Source organism: Leopardus geoffroyi, chromosome C1 (assembly GCF_018350155.1).
Source record: "Leopardus geoffroyi isolate Oge1 chromosome C1, O.geoffroyi_Oge1_pat1.0, whole genome shotgun sequence".
NCBI classification, from domain to species: domain Eukaryota; kingdom Metazoa; phylum Chordata; class Mammalia; order Carnivora; family Felidae; genus Leopardus; species Leopardus geoffroyi.
In genome coordinates, this window is record NC_059328.1 from 48,661,070 (window position 1) to 48,677,127 (window position 16,058).

A 16,058-nucleotide genomic window follows, 5' to 3' on the forward strand; every position below is an offset into this window, starting at 1 on the left:
ACATTTATCAGGCTTGCAGGGATGTGCACTCTTTGACATGGGTTTGTTGATGATTTTGTTACAATTTAATGCCGGTTCATCTCACTGTTTTTGTTTTGTTTTGTTTTTACATATTTTTGCCTATGACAAATTGAGTCGTATAACAAAGTTTAATATCCTAAGTATCATCTAGCTGGTTTTCTGGTAACGCATTTTCTTATTGAAGTATCTAGTTTAGCAGCTTGTATTTTGTTTTGTGATAGGTATCATTTTCTCCAGGACTGTAGCGTGTCAGGCACCATGACAGATGCTTTACATGCATCATCACCAACATTTCTCACAGCCCTGCCTGACAATGTCATTGCCCCATTTAAAAGGACGGAGATGGGGGTGCCTGGGTGGCTCAGTAGGTTGAGCGTCAGACTCTTAATTTCAGCTCAGGTCACAATATCAGGGTTGTGGGATCGAGCCCTGAGTTGAGCTCTGTGCTGAGCGTGAAGCCTGCTTAAGATTCTCTCTTCCTCCGCCCCTCTCCCCTGCTCGTGCTCTCTCTGTCTCTCTCTCTAAGGTTCAGAGAGTCACAGCTATTTTTTTCCTAGAGGGGGGAAAAAACAGAAGTGATATTAGAAACCTGGTGTGTTCAGATTGAGGCCCCTGATATCCATTGGGAGGAAAAAAAAAATTAAGGAAAAAAATGTTTTTAAAGAAAAAAATTAAGTTTTTGTGTTTTCATATTCCCACTCTGTTTTCAGTGTGTCTGCCGTATTTTCTCCTCATTTGAGTGATTTTTTTTTAAATTATGTCACAGATTCAGACTTTATTTTCTTAGTGCTTTCTCTCTTCCCTAACTATACCAAGCAACAAGTAAAACCCAGGAGAGGGAGGCAAGAGGAATATGAATTACAAATAAGAGTCCTTCCCAAGGTAGTATGGCTTGATAGAAGACCGAGGAGTGAATTGGGTAGAAACCCGCTAGGAATATCCAACAAACAAACAATGAGAAAGATCTAAGGCCAGGGGACCAAGGATGGGATCCAAATCCGTATGTAAATCATTAGTATGTAAATCAAGACAGGCTGGATGACACCAACTAAGGACCTGGGCAGTTGAACCAGAACAGCTTTGGGATACTGGTGCATGAGTACATTAAAATGGCTTGGATTGGGGCACCTGGGTGGCTTGGTCGGTTAAGCGTCCGACTTCGGCTCAGGTCATGATCTCACGGTCCATGAGTTCGAGCCCCGCGTCAGGCTCTGTGCTGCCAGCTCAGAGCCTGGAGCCTGTTTCGGATTCTGTGTCTCCCTCTCTCTCTGCCCCTCCCCTGTTCATGCTCTGTCTCTCTCTGTCTCAAAAATAAATAAACGTTAAAAAAAAAATTAAAAAAAAAAATGGCTTGGATTTAGAGCATCAGAAGCAGACAAAGATGTGAAGTGCCTGGTGTATCTGGGGCCTAGCACACAAACTAGTGTGTCACGTAGGGTTCACCAACAGAATAAGGCTGTAAGGGAGAATGTCAGTCTAGGCTTCGTGAGTTTATCGGTTGTCTGTTGCTGCTTGAATAAATTACCACAAACTTAGAGGCTTAAATTTCATATCTCGCTGTTCTGTGGGTGAGAAGCCAGGCTGGCTCAGCTCGTTTCTTTGCTCCAATTTTCGCAAGACCAGAACCAAAGGCTCGTATCTGGAGGCTCTGGGAATAATCTACCAAATTCATTCAAATTGTCGGCCAGTTTGAGCTCCACGCAGTTGTGGGACTGAGGTTCCTATATCTTGGCTGACCGTCAGCCAGGGGTCCTCAGCTTCTAAAGACCACCTGCATTTCTTGACTCATTGCCCCCCTCATCCATCTTCAAAGCCACCAATGGCAGATCGTGTCCTTCTCATCCTTTGAATCTCCCCGGTTTCCATTTCTGCCTCATTTCTTCTGCCTCCTACTCTGTCACTTGACTGACTCTTCTGCTTTTATGGGCTCACATGATTACATTGAGTTTATACTGCATAATCCAGGATAATTTCTGTGTTTTAAGGTCATCTGGCTAGTAACCAGTTCCATCTACAAAGTCCCTTTACAGCAGTGCCTAGATTAGTGTCTGATTGAGTAACTGCAGGATGGGAATCTTGGGAACATCTTCAGAGTTGTTAACACGTTGTGTTTTGTTAACACGTTTATCTGCATTTCCCAAATCTGGGTGAGTTTTGGGCGATGCCAAGTGTCATCCTTGATTCCTGATGCTTACTGAAACCTCCAGGACGTTTGTGTCCTTTCTCTTCCAGGCTGCTGATTATTTCAGACCTGTTCTCCAATCTCTGTCCTCTCTCCAGAGGTTTTCTATACATTTTTCTCGGATCCTTCTCATTTCCCTGTTCTCTGTCCATCAGCTCTGCCCTTATTATTGACTGAGCCAACAGAGCATTTTTGCTGTTCCTTTGTTTTCTCAAAAGCTTTCAACCAATTCCCCTGAGCCTTGGATACTCCATCAAGCTCTGATAACCCTAGAAAACCTTAGGACTGGGGATCCTGTTTTCTTGTCTTTGTAATCTTTAGAGACCCCTTGAAAATCTATTTCCAAGCTTTTTTTTCTTTCTTGCTAACATATATAACTAATTCCTTTAAAATCACTAAAAAGGAAAAAAATTAGCTAACTGAATTACTACTATCTTTTTTTGAACAATTTCGGCAATTTTAATGCCTGTCAACCTTTAATTAACAATGCCAAGGTTAAGGACACTTATTCCCACAATTTATTGTACAATATGACCTTGCTGAAATGCAAATTGCTGGGCCCACACCAAAGATTCGGGAAATCTGGAGTTGGAGCTCAGGAAGTCTGCATTCAGTGAGGATCCCAGGAAAAGATGAGGCGTGCTCAAGGTCTCACAGCTCCTAAGTGGCAGCAAGACTTCAGGTGAAGTCTATGGTGAAATTCATCTGTCCTTACTATTTACATAGTGAGTGAAGGTGTGTAGGTTGATAAGGACTAGGACTTCTCCAAGGAGTCCTTGCAGTGAGTCCCTCATCATCCTACTCTTGGGCCCTCATCAGGGGCATGCTGTTTGTCCACCCTCCTAGATGTCCATATCTTTAACATTATGATCCTCATGCTGATGATGGTGAACAGGCATTCTGCCCTGTCTTCCCCACGCTGGATGTGCACTAGTCTTCAGGGCCCCTCATTAATACCCTGGGGGTACCCATACCATGTTAAAGGAGATGTTTTGTTGCCCTACTCCAATTAATGAATGGGATTGAACCCTTCGTGCATTTAAGATAAAGAGAACAAACATTTAGTAAGAGAAAGGAAAAGAAAATCAACGCTAAATGTCATTGGCATCCCAATGGTTTAGCTCTTGTAGACTCAGTATAGCTTCCCGGAAATGTAAGACACTTTGCAAATGATTTTTAATCTTCACAAAAATGCCTTGAGGTATCATTATTCCTACTTCATGAATAGGCTTCAGAAAGGTCACCAAACACTCCGTTGTGCAGCCAGCTGGGGAAACGTCAAGATCCAAACCCAGGTGTCTTCCTCCATAGCTTGTCTTCTTTCCATTCACCCACACTTGTCTTCTAAGCTCAGAAATTCCACATAAGCATTTTATAATTATCATCTAGGATGTTGAAGTTATCAGCCGTAGTTTGCTTCTCTTTGGCCACCATATGCAGCTTTCACACATCTCTAAATATTAATTATAAAAGTTTTCTCTTACAGTTCTCCTTGTTACACAATAGCAAAATAAATAAAATGTGCTTACCAGTGCAACTCTCCCTTGGGGCTTCCCCGCACATTTCACTGTCTTGCCCAAACATTCAAAATAGGCACATGCACATCTTCTAGAAACACACTCCTTCCACTTATGCTTTCTTCCTACTTCCCCTTATTGATGGAACGATTCAGCCCTCAGATAGGGATATCTGCTCATCTGTCACGTCTCAGCTTTCTCACTGGTTACAAAGCTGCACCTCCCCCCAGGACGTCCCTGGCGTTCCTGGGCTACTGCTGCCACTTCCCTACCAGGCTGGCTCCCTGACAGGTCTCTGTAGCCTCCTGAGTGGTCCACATGGCAGGCACTCCTTAGGGTCAACAGCCATTTGACTTTCGCCAAGGCAAGGTTGAAGTCCCTAGTATTTGAGAGAGAAATCAAATGGAATTCATGATGACGGGCCCTTCTGGAGTCTCCATCTGCTTATCAGATGAGATGTCAAGCAAGCAGGGCCCCAGACCACAGTAACTTCTTTAGAGAGAAATGTCTTTCACTGAGTCACGTTTCAACTCCCTGGCCCTGGTGATGTTGGAGATGGAGTGGGAGAGCTGTGCTTGCTTAGTCCTGTTCGTTGCTGAGTACCTTCTTCCTTAGAATAATAATGTTTTCTTCCTTGAAATACAGGTATGTTTTATTTATCAGAAAAAGAAAACGCTATGTCACCCGTGTGGTGTTCCTTTTGCCAGAGCTACTAGCAAGCTTAGGAGTTAAATTTAGTGCTCATTTACATGATCTCATTCTCAGTTTCTGGAGAAAAGAAACTATCTTCTCTCTTCTCCCCTATGATTTCTGAGCTCTGGGGGCACTAGACATTTAGACAAGGGGCCATGATACTTTTGTTGCTTGAATATTAATACTGTGGGGAAAGTCTTACGATTATTTACTGCAGGATAAGAAAATAAAATCTGGGGGAACCTGGGTGGCTCCATTGGTTGAACGTCCGACTCTTGATCTCAGCTCAGGTCTCGATCTCAGGGTCTTGAGTTAAAGCCCCACACTGGGCTACACACCAGGTGTGGAGTGTACCTAAAAAACTAAAAAAAAAAAAAAGAAAATGAAATCTGATGATATTGCATCCATCCTGTCTTACGGGTTTTTGCTAATCAAGAAGGATATGAGAACCAGTTACATTATAAATGTCATACACGGCACTAGGGTTCCTAGTTAATTAATAGCAGAATGTATCTCCTATCCAAAGTCAGATTTCTTCCCCACCCCATCACACTGTACCCAAATCTGGTCTTCAGGACCCACCTACGGGGAGATGTGAGTCTGCCAAGCATGCACATAACCCAGTCACACAAAGGGTCACAGCTTCATTCACATTGATGACCAGAGAGGGGAGCCAGAGGTAGCGTACCTCCTGGACTGGTTCTGGAAGGCCGCTCTAGGCCTTGTCCCAGTTGGCTTTGCCAGTAGGTAAGCTGCACAGATGCTGTTGAGGCCAGGCCAGTAGAGAAAAGAGAGACCATTCATGATGAGCGATCTTTATCCGGGATCATCATGTGATACAGTGCTGGTCGATGACATGAGGTATTTGGCTGAAGGGACATACGACAGGGCTGAAATCCTGCCCACTCTTCTCCTTTTTATAATTTATTCTCCCAAATGGGATGCCTTTTGCATTTAGTCTGCCTGGAGGGGGCACCTTTTTCTAATTCACACAAAGGTTCCATATGAGCAATGGGCTGCTCTTTTACCCCGATGATCTCCTCTAAGCCACTGTGATGAGGGAAGCAAAGTGTCGAGTCTGGGCGGTGAAGTGGGGTGGGATGGGGTGGGGTGAAAGCCTGGAATGAGCAACTAGAAGTGATCTTCCACTCTTCTTTCTTGGGGCATGGAGTAAATGGCCCTCCCCTCTATGAATATATGAGGAGCTGAGGTGGTAAATATTATCCTCCCGTAATCGCGTAATTAGACACAAAAGGCTAGGATGTTAGGAAAGACAGTGGTATACAAAGGGAAAAGGCATTGTCATTAATTCACACATTCAGCGGATCGTAATTTAGTACCTACTATGTGCCAGACATAGTGCTAGGCATTGGAGATCCTGTGTGAGTATCACAGGTAGTCTGTCAGAACAGCTAGGTTCTGGTTTCCATTGTATGTGTTCCCTGGGGCACGTTATTTCCTTACACACATTATGAAGTGAACTTCTATCACATCAGCAGTGTTCATGTTCTCCTTTACTGCCAGTGTTTTTACTATGTGTTTAGGTCTCTGGGGAACTTTACAAGGGATGTTCCTTCACACTCGAGTTATTGGCTTGGGAAGATGCATACCCAGAATTCCCCTCTAGTCTCTCATTCAAATCTTCATGTTCCTGTGTGTTCAATTCAAAGCTCAAATTCTCATCTGGTCACCCAATTATTCGGCCAGAGAAACCATTAGCAGGTAGCTCTACTTGAATCCAATAATGCCTGCATCAACAGACTTCAGTGAGTAGTCAGAATAGCTAGAGCAGAGAATACTAAGTGAGGAAGGACATGTACAGATGCTAGAGAAGTAAGCAGGGGCAAGCCAAAGAGGGAGCACATAAAACAGCATAGGCATTTCTGCCTCGAAATGAGGTCAGTGGACAATTTGTCACAGGGAGTAACCTGATCAGGTTTGTATGTCAGAACAAGTACTTACAAAATGGTGGCCTGGATTGAAGAAGTGAGCAACAGGACGAAGAGAAGGGATGGATTCGTGAAAGATTTGGGAGATAAATGGACACGACTTGGGAGACTGTGTAAATCCGAGAAGAAAGGAGAAGTCAGGGGAGAGTGCCCTCAGGTCTCTGGTTTCGGTGACAGAATGGAGTCTGCCCTGCAACAGGTCAATACGGCCCCTTAGTCCTGGCTCAGAGGGCAGCCTGGAGAGGGTAATTAAAGGGGACTGGAGAGACAAAGGGAAAGGACCTGGGGAGACCACTCAGCTCTCCTCTTTTAATGTCGCCACCTCGTTGCACTCAAGATCATACACACCGTAGGCTCTGAGTAAACCTATGTTACGTTGATTAATTTTGTAATGTGAAAATACAGAGCAAATTCTGGTATCGATATCCACAAACTTCAGAGTAGGCTTGAAGAACCCCGCAGTTTTTCACCCTCTAGAAATATCCCAAGAGAAGATGTTAATGAATGGGAAGTGTGAAGGAGGGACTGTTGAACAAGTCTTGAAGGCATCTACATTTAGCATCCTGTTCAGTTCTGGAATCTCTCAGAAATTGACATACTCCATATAAGCATGTGGTTCCGATTGACTTTAATGGGATTCCCTTGCAAACCACAGATTGTAAATTATCCCCTAGTAGGTATAACATTTATAGGAGACATATTATTTTACTCTGAATACCCCCTCGATGCTGTTACACTGAATTCTGACAACAGCAGAGCTCAGAATAAGATCATCTTTTACTAGAATGCCACTGTTCCATGTTGATTTCTCTAAGCCAAAGAAAATGGGTGTTTATAATAAAAGACCATTTTTTTTAAAGAAGAAGAAAGACTTAATTCCATTCTAAGGAATATCAAACACAATTTCCGTATGGTATTTGTTTTGTTTTTGTTTAATACAAGGCAGGGCACTTTCTTTTAGAGAAGAAATGATAGTTTTTTCCCAGGTCTGGAGATTAAACAGTTTGGTAGTCATTTCACGTTCAGCTCACAAAAAGGGGATTTGCATATGAACTTGTTTGGGCAAGAAAACACATCTGAACGTGTTTCATGGGAACTATCTCTATCCATGGCAGCTCCTTTTGGCCATCTCTTTCTTTTCTTTTCTTCATCCCTCCAGGTCACCGGGTTGAAACTGTCTCAGGACCTCGATGATCTTGCCATTCTCTACCTGGCCACAGTTCAAGCCATTGCTGTAAGACCCTTTAATGCCATTTTTAAAGAGAGCGAGGGCTATCAATAAACTTTAGACCGCATGCTCCTCCAAGATACATCATGTGCTTTTTGCGACAGAGATTGTTAATTAAAAGGGAGCTTGCCAAAAAGAGATGCGTGTCTTTTAGGAAGGAAATCTTGATAAAGTTCTTCACCTGCTTCACTAATCACCTCACATGGCTGAAAGCTGAAAGGAGCTCAAGCCTTTGAGCATCATAGTTGTTATGTATGTAACTTGTCCTCCAAACTCAATTAAATAGAAGCAGATGCCATGTATGCCTGCATTAAGAAAAGCTGATGTTAAAGAATGTGCACACTTACAAAACACATGACATTGTTCCCTTCGCAAAAGGATTCATTATAGGGTTCCTCTAAATAGTAAGCATCCTTAGAACTTGGAAGTGTTTGTTTTTAGGTCATTAGCAGCTTCAGCAAGAGGTTCAGATGGTTAAGGAGAGGAGGGGAGAATTTAAAGTGTTAGGAACTCCTATGCTGAAGATGAATCCAAAGTGAAAACAAACTCCTAAAAGCTCAAACATCATTCTCTAAGGACTCTTATTCTCCCAGAGGTGATCATGTTAGGAAGTGCATTTTGGAGGAGCGGGTCATGGCTTTCTGAGTTTCAGAGCTGGGAGGAACCCCCAAAATTATAGCTAATCAAGCGAGGCTTAGCCACTCTGGTAAGAGAACCTGGACCAACAGAAAGGAAAAATCAGGCCAGTAAATTCTGATTCAAAATTATTTTTCAGAGACACACAGAAAGTTTCCTGGTTCCTGTTATGTGGACATATTTATATGCCACTCAGTTATTTTGTTTCTCCATATACCACTTCCATAACCTTATTCCTTCAAATAATAGAACTGCATACATTTTTTTCTGTATATCCATATCACTAACAGAAGTGCTTTTCTCATGGCCCCATTTGTCCATGTAGCTATGATGAGAGAGTAAAGCTTTCCAACCACTAAGAACATACAGTCTTATATGCCCCAGGCCAACTGGATTGGATGAAACAGTCCTTTTAGTTTATTTATGTGCCAGTTTGACTATCTTCCTGAAGCAACTGTCATTGATTTAATAGCTTGGCTAATTCAGTGGCATCGATCAGCTGGTCTTACTTATGGGACCTTGGTCAAAAACAGGTAATTCTGGTACCTGTCAAAATGGAGGGAGTGAATAGTAAAATGAATATGAAGGAGAATAATGGGCATCAGTCATCAAGACAGTTATTTAGTGATCCTATTTGATGGTAATAATGATAATCATGATGAATAATTTAGTTTTGGGGTATTATGTGCCAGGCACTGTGCTAAATATTTACAAACATCATGTGACTCAACCTAATGAACTAGGTCTTAGAATCCCCATTCCGCAGGTTTGAAACCTATGCTTAAGCAAGACCACTTAACTTGCTCAGTTTCATGTAGCTTAGTGAGTAGCAGAGCTGGGATTGGTGGCCCCGGCTTTTTAAAATAAAAGTAGCTATATGGAGTATTGAGGAACTTTGGTTTTCTGATCCAACAATGCCATTGCATGGAAGTCTTCGAGTGGAATAAAATGACCACGTTGAAATGGAAAATCTGAGCTGTGTGTTGCTCGTCCTCTGAGTACATGCCGAGAGGCAGACCCAGGGGCACCATCACGCGATGATAATGACCGTTGCCTTTCCTCGACACCCACTAGCTGTGCCAGGCACCAGAGTACCACCCACCCACCTGTGGCCTAGCACCCTGTAAGCAGGTGAGCTTGTCCTCATTTCACAGACAGGAAAAAGCACTTTGCGAGGTCAGAAAGCTAGTGCTCAGTAGAGTCACATGTGGAGCCTGAGAAGTGTGTCTCGCTCCCGATCCTCTGCTCTTTCCACTCTCCCAACCTGCATTTGCTTTTTGATTTGCTTGTAAATGCTACATGGAGGAAATAAGCTTCCAGGCATTTCTAAGGCCAGTTTTTATTTTACACATCTTAGCAAACTTTGTTATTTTGGCCAGGATCACCTCACAGAGGCACCCCCCTTCCGTGTAAATGAGGTTAAATATCATGCGGGCTGGGTGGAGCCAGCCAGCTACATTTTCCCAAATACCACACAGTTGGAAAACCAATCTTGTATTCAGTGGGTTGTACATGTATTAAAAGCTATCATATTTATTCTGTCCATCGCCTTAATGACCTTTATAATACCGCAAAGGGAAGGAAATTTAAGACCTTTTTTTTTTTTTTTTAATAAGGTTTCATTGTAGGGTCAACTGAATTGTGAGTAGTTCAGTTTGTTTTGCAAAGGTAAGACAGTATGCCCATCTTTCAGGCAGAAATGTGCATTTCAAAGAAGTATTCTGATAACAGATATTTTCCCATGATGTTCAACTTGGGGAAAAAAATGGTTTTTTTGTTTCATTAGCTCTGAATATTGCCCTAGCATCTATATGTTGTGAATAGATGTGGTTGGTATTTTGTAGGAATAGAATGAAAGCGATATTGTAATGAAGTTAACTTGGGACTGTGCGAAACTCTCCATGAAGTAAAATTCTCTCTTGATCACACTGAATTGAAAGACTTGTCAAACAACCAGTTTATCCATAGCCTGTTCATCTATAGTTTTCTTTTCAGAATAGACCCTTAAAAAGTACTATTTGCATTTGAAGTCTCTCGATTTGCATTTGGTTCTGTACATTCCCAGTGGACTAGCCTGATTTTAATTTAAATTTCTCTGTGAAAACATTTTTTCCAGAAAGGTGAGCACAAAATCATTTTAGCACAAAGCCCCATGGCAAGGCATTTAAGGAGGGTGGGACATTTCACAGAGTGGAGCCTGGGACACCCGAAGGGAATGCCCTGTTACTGACTGAGTGGGAAATTCCAGCCAACAATGCCACATGGGGGAGAGGCAAGGCTGTCACAGCCCCTCCCAAGGGAGTGCCTCTTGTGCAGATACTTTCTTGCCTTTTCCCAAGGGAATGTGCTTTGTGTTACCCTCGGCTCTGGCCCACTAATCACATGAACCACACTTCTCTGGTTTCAGAAGTATCAGACATAGCAATTTTGCATGGTATTTTCATGCGTGTTGGGGGGAAGCTGTCCTCCCCCAACACAGACCCTCAGGCAAATCATAGAACTCCTACATGGGGATAACAAGGTGCAGTTTTTGAGTTTGTCATAAGATTGGAGACGACATCAAAATGGGTAGCAGAGCACCTCTAGTATAGCTAATAACCAAGATAGCGATAATGTCCAAACACCTGCCATGTACCTGACACCCTTGTGTGAGTTGTGCATACGCTGTCTATAGCGGCAACCTTGCAAATAAGTATTACTGTATTTCATCGAATCTAAGACCATAATAAAAAAAATGTTACTTGCGTGTTAACATTTCTGACAATTCGTAGAGTTTTAAGATAAATGAATGTGATGTTACTATTCCTTTTTACAAAATGGGAATTGAGTCTTAGGTTCCATACAGTTTGATTCAAGAAGTAGGTGAAATGTCTTAACCCCAACCTAGGTTTCTTGAATTCAAAAGCCATGCTCTTAACTACTACAGGCTCATGCCCCTTGATTAGACTAGAGTGTCCTGAAATCCACAGACACCAAATGATCCATGGTGGACATAAGGGCATCTGTCGACCTTCTAAAATCATTCATAATACTATTTTGTAAGTGGCTTTTTTTCTGGAAAGGTCAGTAGGTTTTATCATATTCTCAAGAGGGTTCATGACCCCCCAAAAGCTTAAGAAAGAACATCTGGGGATAATCAGCCACATGCAATAAGCAGGATCTGGCCTTATACAGTACAACATGTTTTAATTTTTTTTTAACACACTACATCTGTGGATTATTTTTGGAGGCCCAAGTTTCACCTAATCCATATTCTTGCCAGATTCACGAAGAGCTGAGGGCCCCTGGGCTGGAACTGCTGAGCTTTTGCTCCTGAACTGCCCCCGTCTCTCATAATTTACTACACAGCATTCAGGATTTCATGCCTCACGGTCCCCCCCCCCCCCTCCTATCCACTCCCTCTCTCAGAGACACCGCCAGACACAGGGAAGACAGCTCTCCAGACTGCCTTGTCAAAAGAGGCTACCCTCGCCCTGCATCCCACCCCTGCGGGTCAGAGGGACATCCTGGCCACTTCCCAAACCCTCTTCCTTTACTTTGGTTACTCCTCTGAGAGGGCATGCCCTCATGCTAAACTGCCTTCTTCTTGTCTACACACTTGGGTACCAGCTTCCCAGCAACATGCAGGATACCACCTCACAGTTTTCTCTCCAGCCCTAACCCTGCCTTCTTTGTGGCTGTCCCATCTGTGGCCTCCTAGATCCTTGACCTTCTTATGTTCCCTGACCTTCTCCTCCCTCTGCTTCGTCAACTCACCCCCTTGTCCACACCTGGGACTGTGTCATCCCTCAGAGTTAATCGCTCTCTAAACATCTCGAGGGCTCTCTCTCACCATCAAAAAACCATTCCTCTCTCATTGCCCTCCAGAGCCACTTTCTCAACCATTGTCATGTGGCTGCCTCACAAAGTCATGTCACACTCCACCTTTTTGTTTTGAATCCTGACCCCAAATAAATGATGACTCATGAACTTCCAGTTTTTGAACCTCCAAATAAACTGATTTTTAGCTCTTCATGTACCCTAGTTAAAACTAAAGAATCGTACGTTGGCATTCACCCTGATGACCCCACAGCACTGTCCTTTTCTCAAGCATCAGCGATTTGTACTGAGTTTAGTAAACTTAGCAAGATGAGGAGCATAACACATTTTGGGGGGATCCTAGCACATGAGGGCTGAAATGAAGCACTGTGAAGCCATGAACAAACCAGAGCACGGGATTCCCACCTCGTCCCAGGCCGCGGGCTCCAGAACTGTCATTGGAGAACCGCTGCCTGGCTTCCAGTGAGAATAAAGGACAGGTCAGCCCTTTGCCAGCCTGAAGTCTTACTCTCATCTTCATGCAGCTGGAGCTGTCTTCTCATGTGTCTGCTGCTGATTTTATTGGTGTCCTTTTCCAAAGCACCAACCTCTTCAGTTCCTATCCAGGGAAGGAAGCCTGACCCACAGACCACCAGCCAATCACTCCATGCTTCGTTCCTGCTAGAGCATCGGGGGCCACAGCAAACACCCATGACGTGTGGGTTCTGGTGGACTGTGTTAATACTAACTGTGGTAGCACCATCAGTTGTTTTTGTCAATGTCGTGTGACTACTGATGGAAGTGAATGGTATAGTAATTAAGCAGGTTTGGGAATCAGGCCCCCATTGGAATTCCCACTCTGTGACTTCATTCGCCGTGTGATCAGAAGCGACACAGTCTCCCGGCGTCTCAGCGCTCCGAGACAGGGCATGTAAAGCTCTCAGTGTGGTGTCTGTCTGGCCCTGGGTGGACACTTAGTAAATGTTCCAGAGCTTTTCTTTGTGCTGCTGCTCTCCTGATGCTTTCTTCTGCTTTTTCCCTTTAAGTTTGGGACCCGCCTCATCATAGAGGCCCTGGAGGCGGCAGGGCACTCTCTCAGCACTCTTTTCCTGTGTGGAGGCCTGAGCAAGAATCCCCTTTTTGTGCAGATGCATGCAGACATTACAGGTAAGTCTGAGGAGGAACAGAGGATGTCACTTTGGGCTTGGCAGCAAATATGCCCGGCTAAGAACCGGACAGGGTTGGAGATAGCAGGGTACAAGTGATGTGCCAAATTATTGTGCGTAGTTAGGTTAAAATGTATTCTTGTTTCTTAAGATCACTGTGAAGTGTCTGTAGCCATGATGGAGAAAGTGACTTCTCTGTGAAGGCATCTTTTGAATGATCCTGAGAAATGACAGGGGTCGGCAAGGGCTAGGACATAATTTAAGCCTTTACGGAACAGTATGAGCACCTCTTCTGATGCACACTTGTGGGGAATATTGAAGATGCAGAGATGGGTAAGACAGGATTCCTGCCCCCAGAGAGCTCAGAGTCTATTGACAAGGACAAACCACTGTGCAAATATTGTGTGGCAAGAGCTGAGAGTGAGAAAAGCACCGAGTGTCACAGAAACATAGTAGGACACCTCACCCTGGTTTGGACCTGGGACCGGGCAGGGCAAGCGCTCTGGAGGAAGTGATGGGGAAGCTGTCTTGAAGAAAGAATTCTGAGCCCAGCTGCTCTGTGGGAACTGGGGTCTGGCTGCAGATGGGAATTTGAGCCCCGAGACCCCAAGATCCTGTGATTCTTTCATAGCTATGACACATGTCAGGAAAATCCAGAAGCATGGGCTGGTCCCTTTGTGATACGAACACAGCAGAGCAGGATCCCCGCTGCTGATCCCTCAGCCTTCAAGAAAGGGACCCCGTTGGCAGGAGGCTTGGCTTGTATCACAGAGCCTTCCCTGGGCTGCTGTCCCTCTGGAACTGGTGCTCTCATGCCCCTTGTCCCTTCTCCCCTGGTGTCTCCTGGAGATGGGCATCCCCCCACCCCAGGATGGCCAGGCACCAGAGCAGGGCAAGGGAAGGGAAATAGAGGGGATTGGACCCTGCCTACAGCTCCAGGTCCAGTGTGATATGAGTCCATCCTTCAGTAGCCTCCCTTCATCATGATCTCTTGCTGTCCCTCCCCCATCACCTGGATTCCTTACCTCTGACACCTGGGTGAATCAAGGTCCCTGCCCTTGACACTGCTTCACATCACTCTTGTCCCCTCCAGAAGATACAGATTTCTGCGGATGAGAGCTTTACCAAATATCAGGGGCGTAGTCAACCCCTGCACTTTGGGAGATCAAACTAAATAAATTCTTCATCCCCATCTTAGAGATAAATAAACTGAGGCATAAGCCAGAGGACAGTATAAAAAAGCACATAGTCTAAGGGTAAATGTATCAGGATGTTAAGTATAGAAATTACTACCATTAACCAAGCTCCCACTGTGTGTTGCTAGAATCACTCTGTATATGTTTAACTTCATAAACTGCCAAAAGGTAGCAATCGGTGCCCCATCTTACAGACAAAGAAACTGAGGCTAGGAAGGTCAATTAAATTCACTTTCCAAAGTCAAACATTAGTAAGAGGGGAGGGACAGAACTAGGACAGTGCCCTGGGTATGTCTAGGCTAAGCGGCCCCTACGCTCTGCTGCTCACCCAGGTTTCTTGGCTTTCCTGAGTAGTTTGTACCAATGTGTTAATTACTCTTCCTTGAAAGTGTCTATAACCTAGGGACGTGGGCCATGCTGAGGCTGAAAGAGGAAAGACCTAAAAAAAGGAGCCCAAATTACCTTGTAGTTTTCCCTAGGAGAAAACCGATAACCACATTTTATCTAAAAGTCAGCTAGCTAGTCAGATAAGATTCAGACTTAAAATGTGATCTGTGAGTGACTTTCCAATTTCCAGCCTTCTAATTGCCATGAAGCCTTCCTACCTCTGTGCAGGAGGGGAGATAAGATCTGCCCTGGCTAACGCGTCACCTGTGAGAATGCCCCGAGAGCAGGGCAGTTTGAGTGACCCGGGTCCTGACCAGGCACTGCGGCTCCAGCCTTAATGAAAGTGGGTCCTCTTCCAGGCCTTACGTCCCTGAGCTGACTCAGAAGCAGGGGCGGGTAGCAGCTTCACAGAAAGTTCTGCTTTGGAAACAGTTCTTCAGGCTGTTGAATGAAAAGGCTGTTAATCGTTATTTGGATTCCGATTGAAACTGGACCCTTTGTCTCTGGCCGTGGACCAGTTACACTTCCAGACAAAGGGACCTTTTCTTTGGCTGGAATTCCTCTGCGTCGGGAAGCTGTGACTGACGAGTGATGGCAAAGTGCATCTGCCTTTAAATGCTTTGGGTTCTGCTCAACTCATTAATGCATTGGATAAAATAGTTCCCATTCCAGGCAGAGTTTCCTTCTCCCCTCCTTCACCCAGCACTCACAGAAAAGAACACATTCGCATTGGGTCCTGTAAAAGGCAGGTGCACACCAGTGGGTATAGAGGTAGAGTCTTGGATGCCTCGAAACATTGTAGTTCCGATTTTCCTGCAAACAGAGGCTTCAGGAGGACCATAGACCTGGTGCATGAGTCTCAGGACTGCCTGTCAAAAACCCAGCGGGATTAGAAGATTCTTTGGAGATAGTGTGGAGTCATGGAAAGAGCAGGGGGTCACCTCTGTGACTTTGGGCAAGCTGCCTTACCTCTCTGAGCCTCGTTTTCCTCTTCTGAAAGAGATAACGCTATTTCCTCCTGATAGATTGTGCTGAAGGGGTACATGCTCGTGAGTTCATGAGCACCAAGGTCCATGCCTGGAAGTCAGTGTTCCATAAATGTTAACTCACTTCTTCCCTTAAAGCAGCCCCTCGCCAAAAAGAAGGAGGTGTGTTAGAGAGAAAAAAATTTTAAAAGCACAGTTTAATAATTTGTAAGCAAATCTTTGGCATGTGACGAGCAGGCTTCTCCGTGCACGCAGAGAGAATGGGGCTTTGCCAACTTGGGAAAATGTCCTCTACGTGA

At 44.4% G+C, this 16,058-nt stretch overlaps 1 protein-coding gene across 12 annotated transcripts in view; it reads left to right on the forward strand.

Moving 5' to 3' along the window:
- FGGY (FGGY carbohydrate kinase domain containing) overlaps positions 1 to 16,058 on the forward strand; it is a 419,791-nt gene that overhangs the window by 321,359 nt on the left and 82,374 nt on the right. For 11 of the 12 annotated variants that reach the window (XM_045477592.1, XM_045477599.1, XM_045477591.1 and 8 more), the window contains 2 exons: positions 7,522 to 7,596; positions 13,071 to 13,191. In XM_045477592.1, the coding sequence (XP_045333548.1) occupies positions 7,522 to 7,596; positions 13,071 to 13,191 (196 nt within the window). The remainder of the gene's footprint in view (positions 1 to 7,521; positions 7,597 to 13,070; positions 13,192 to 16,058) is intronic. The other variant, XM_045477595.1, reaches the window with a different exon arrangement.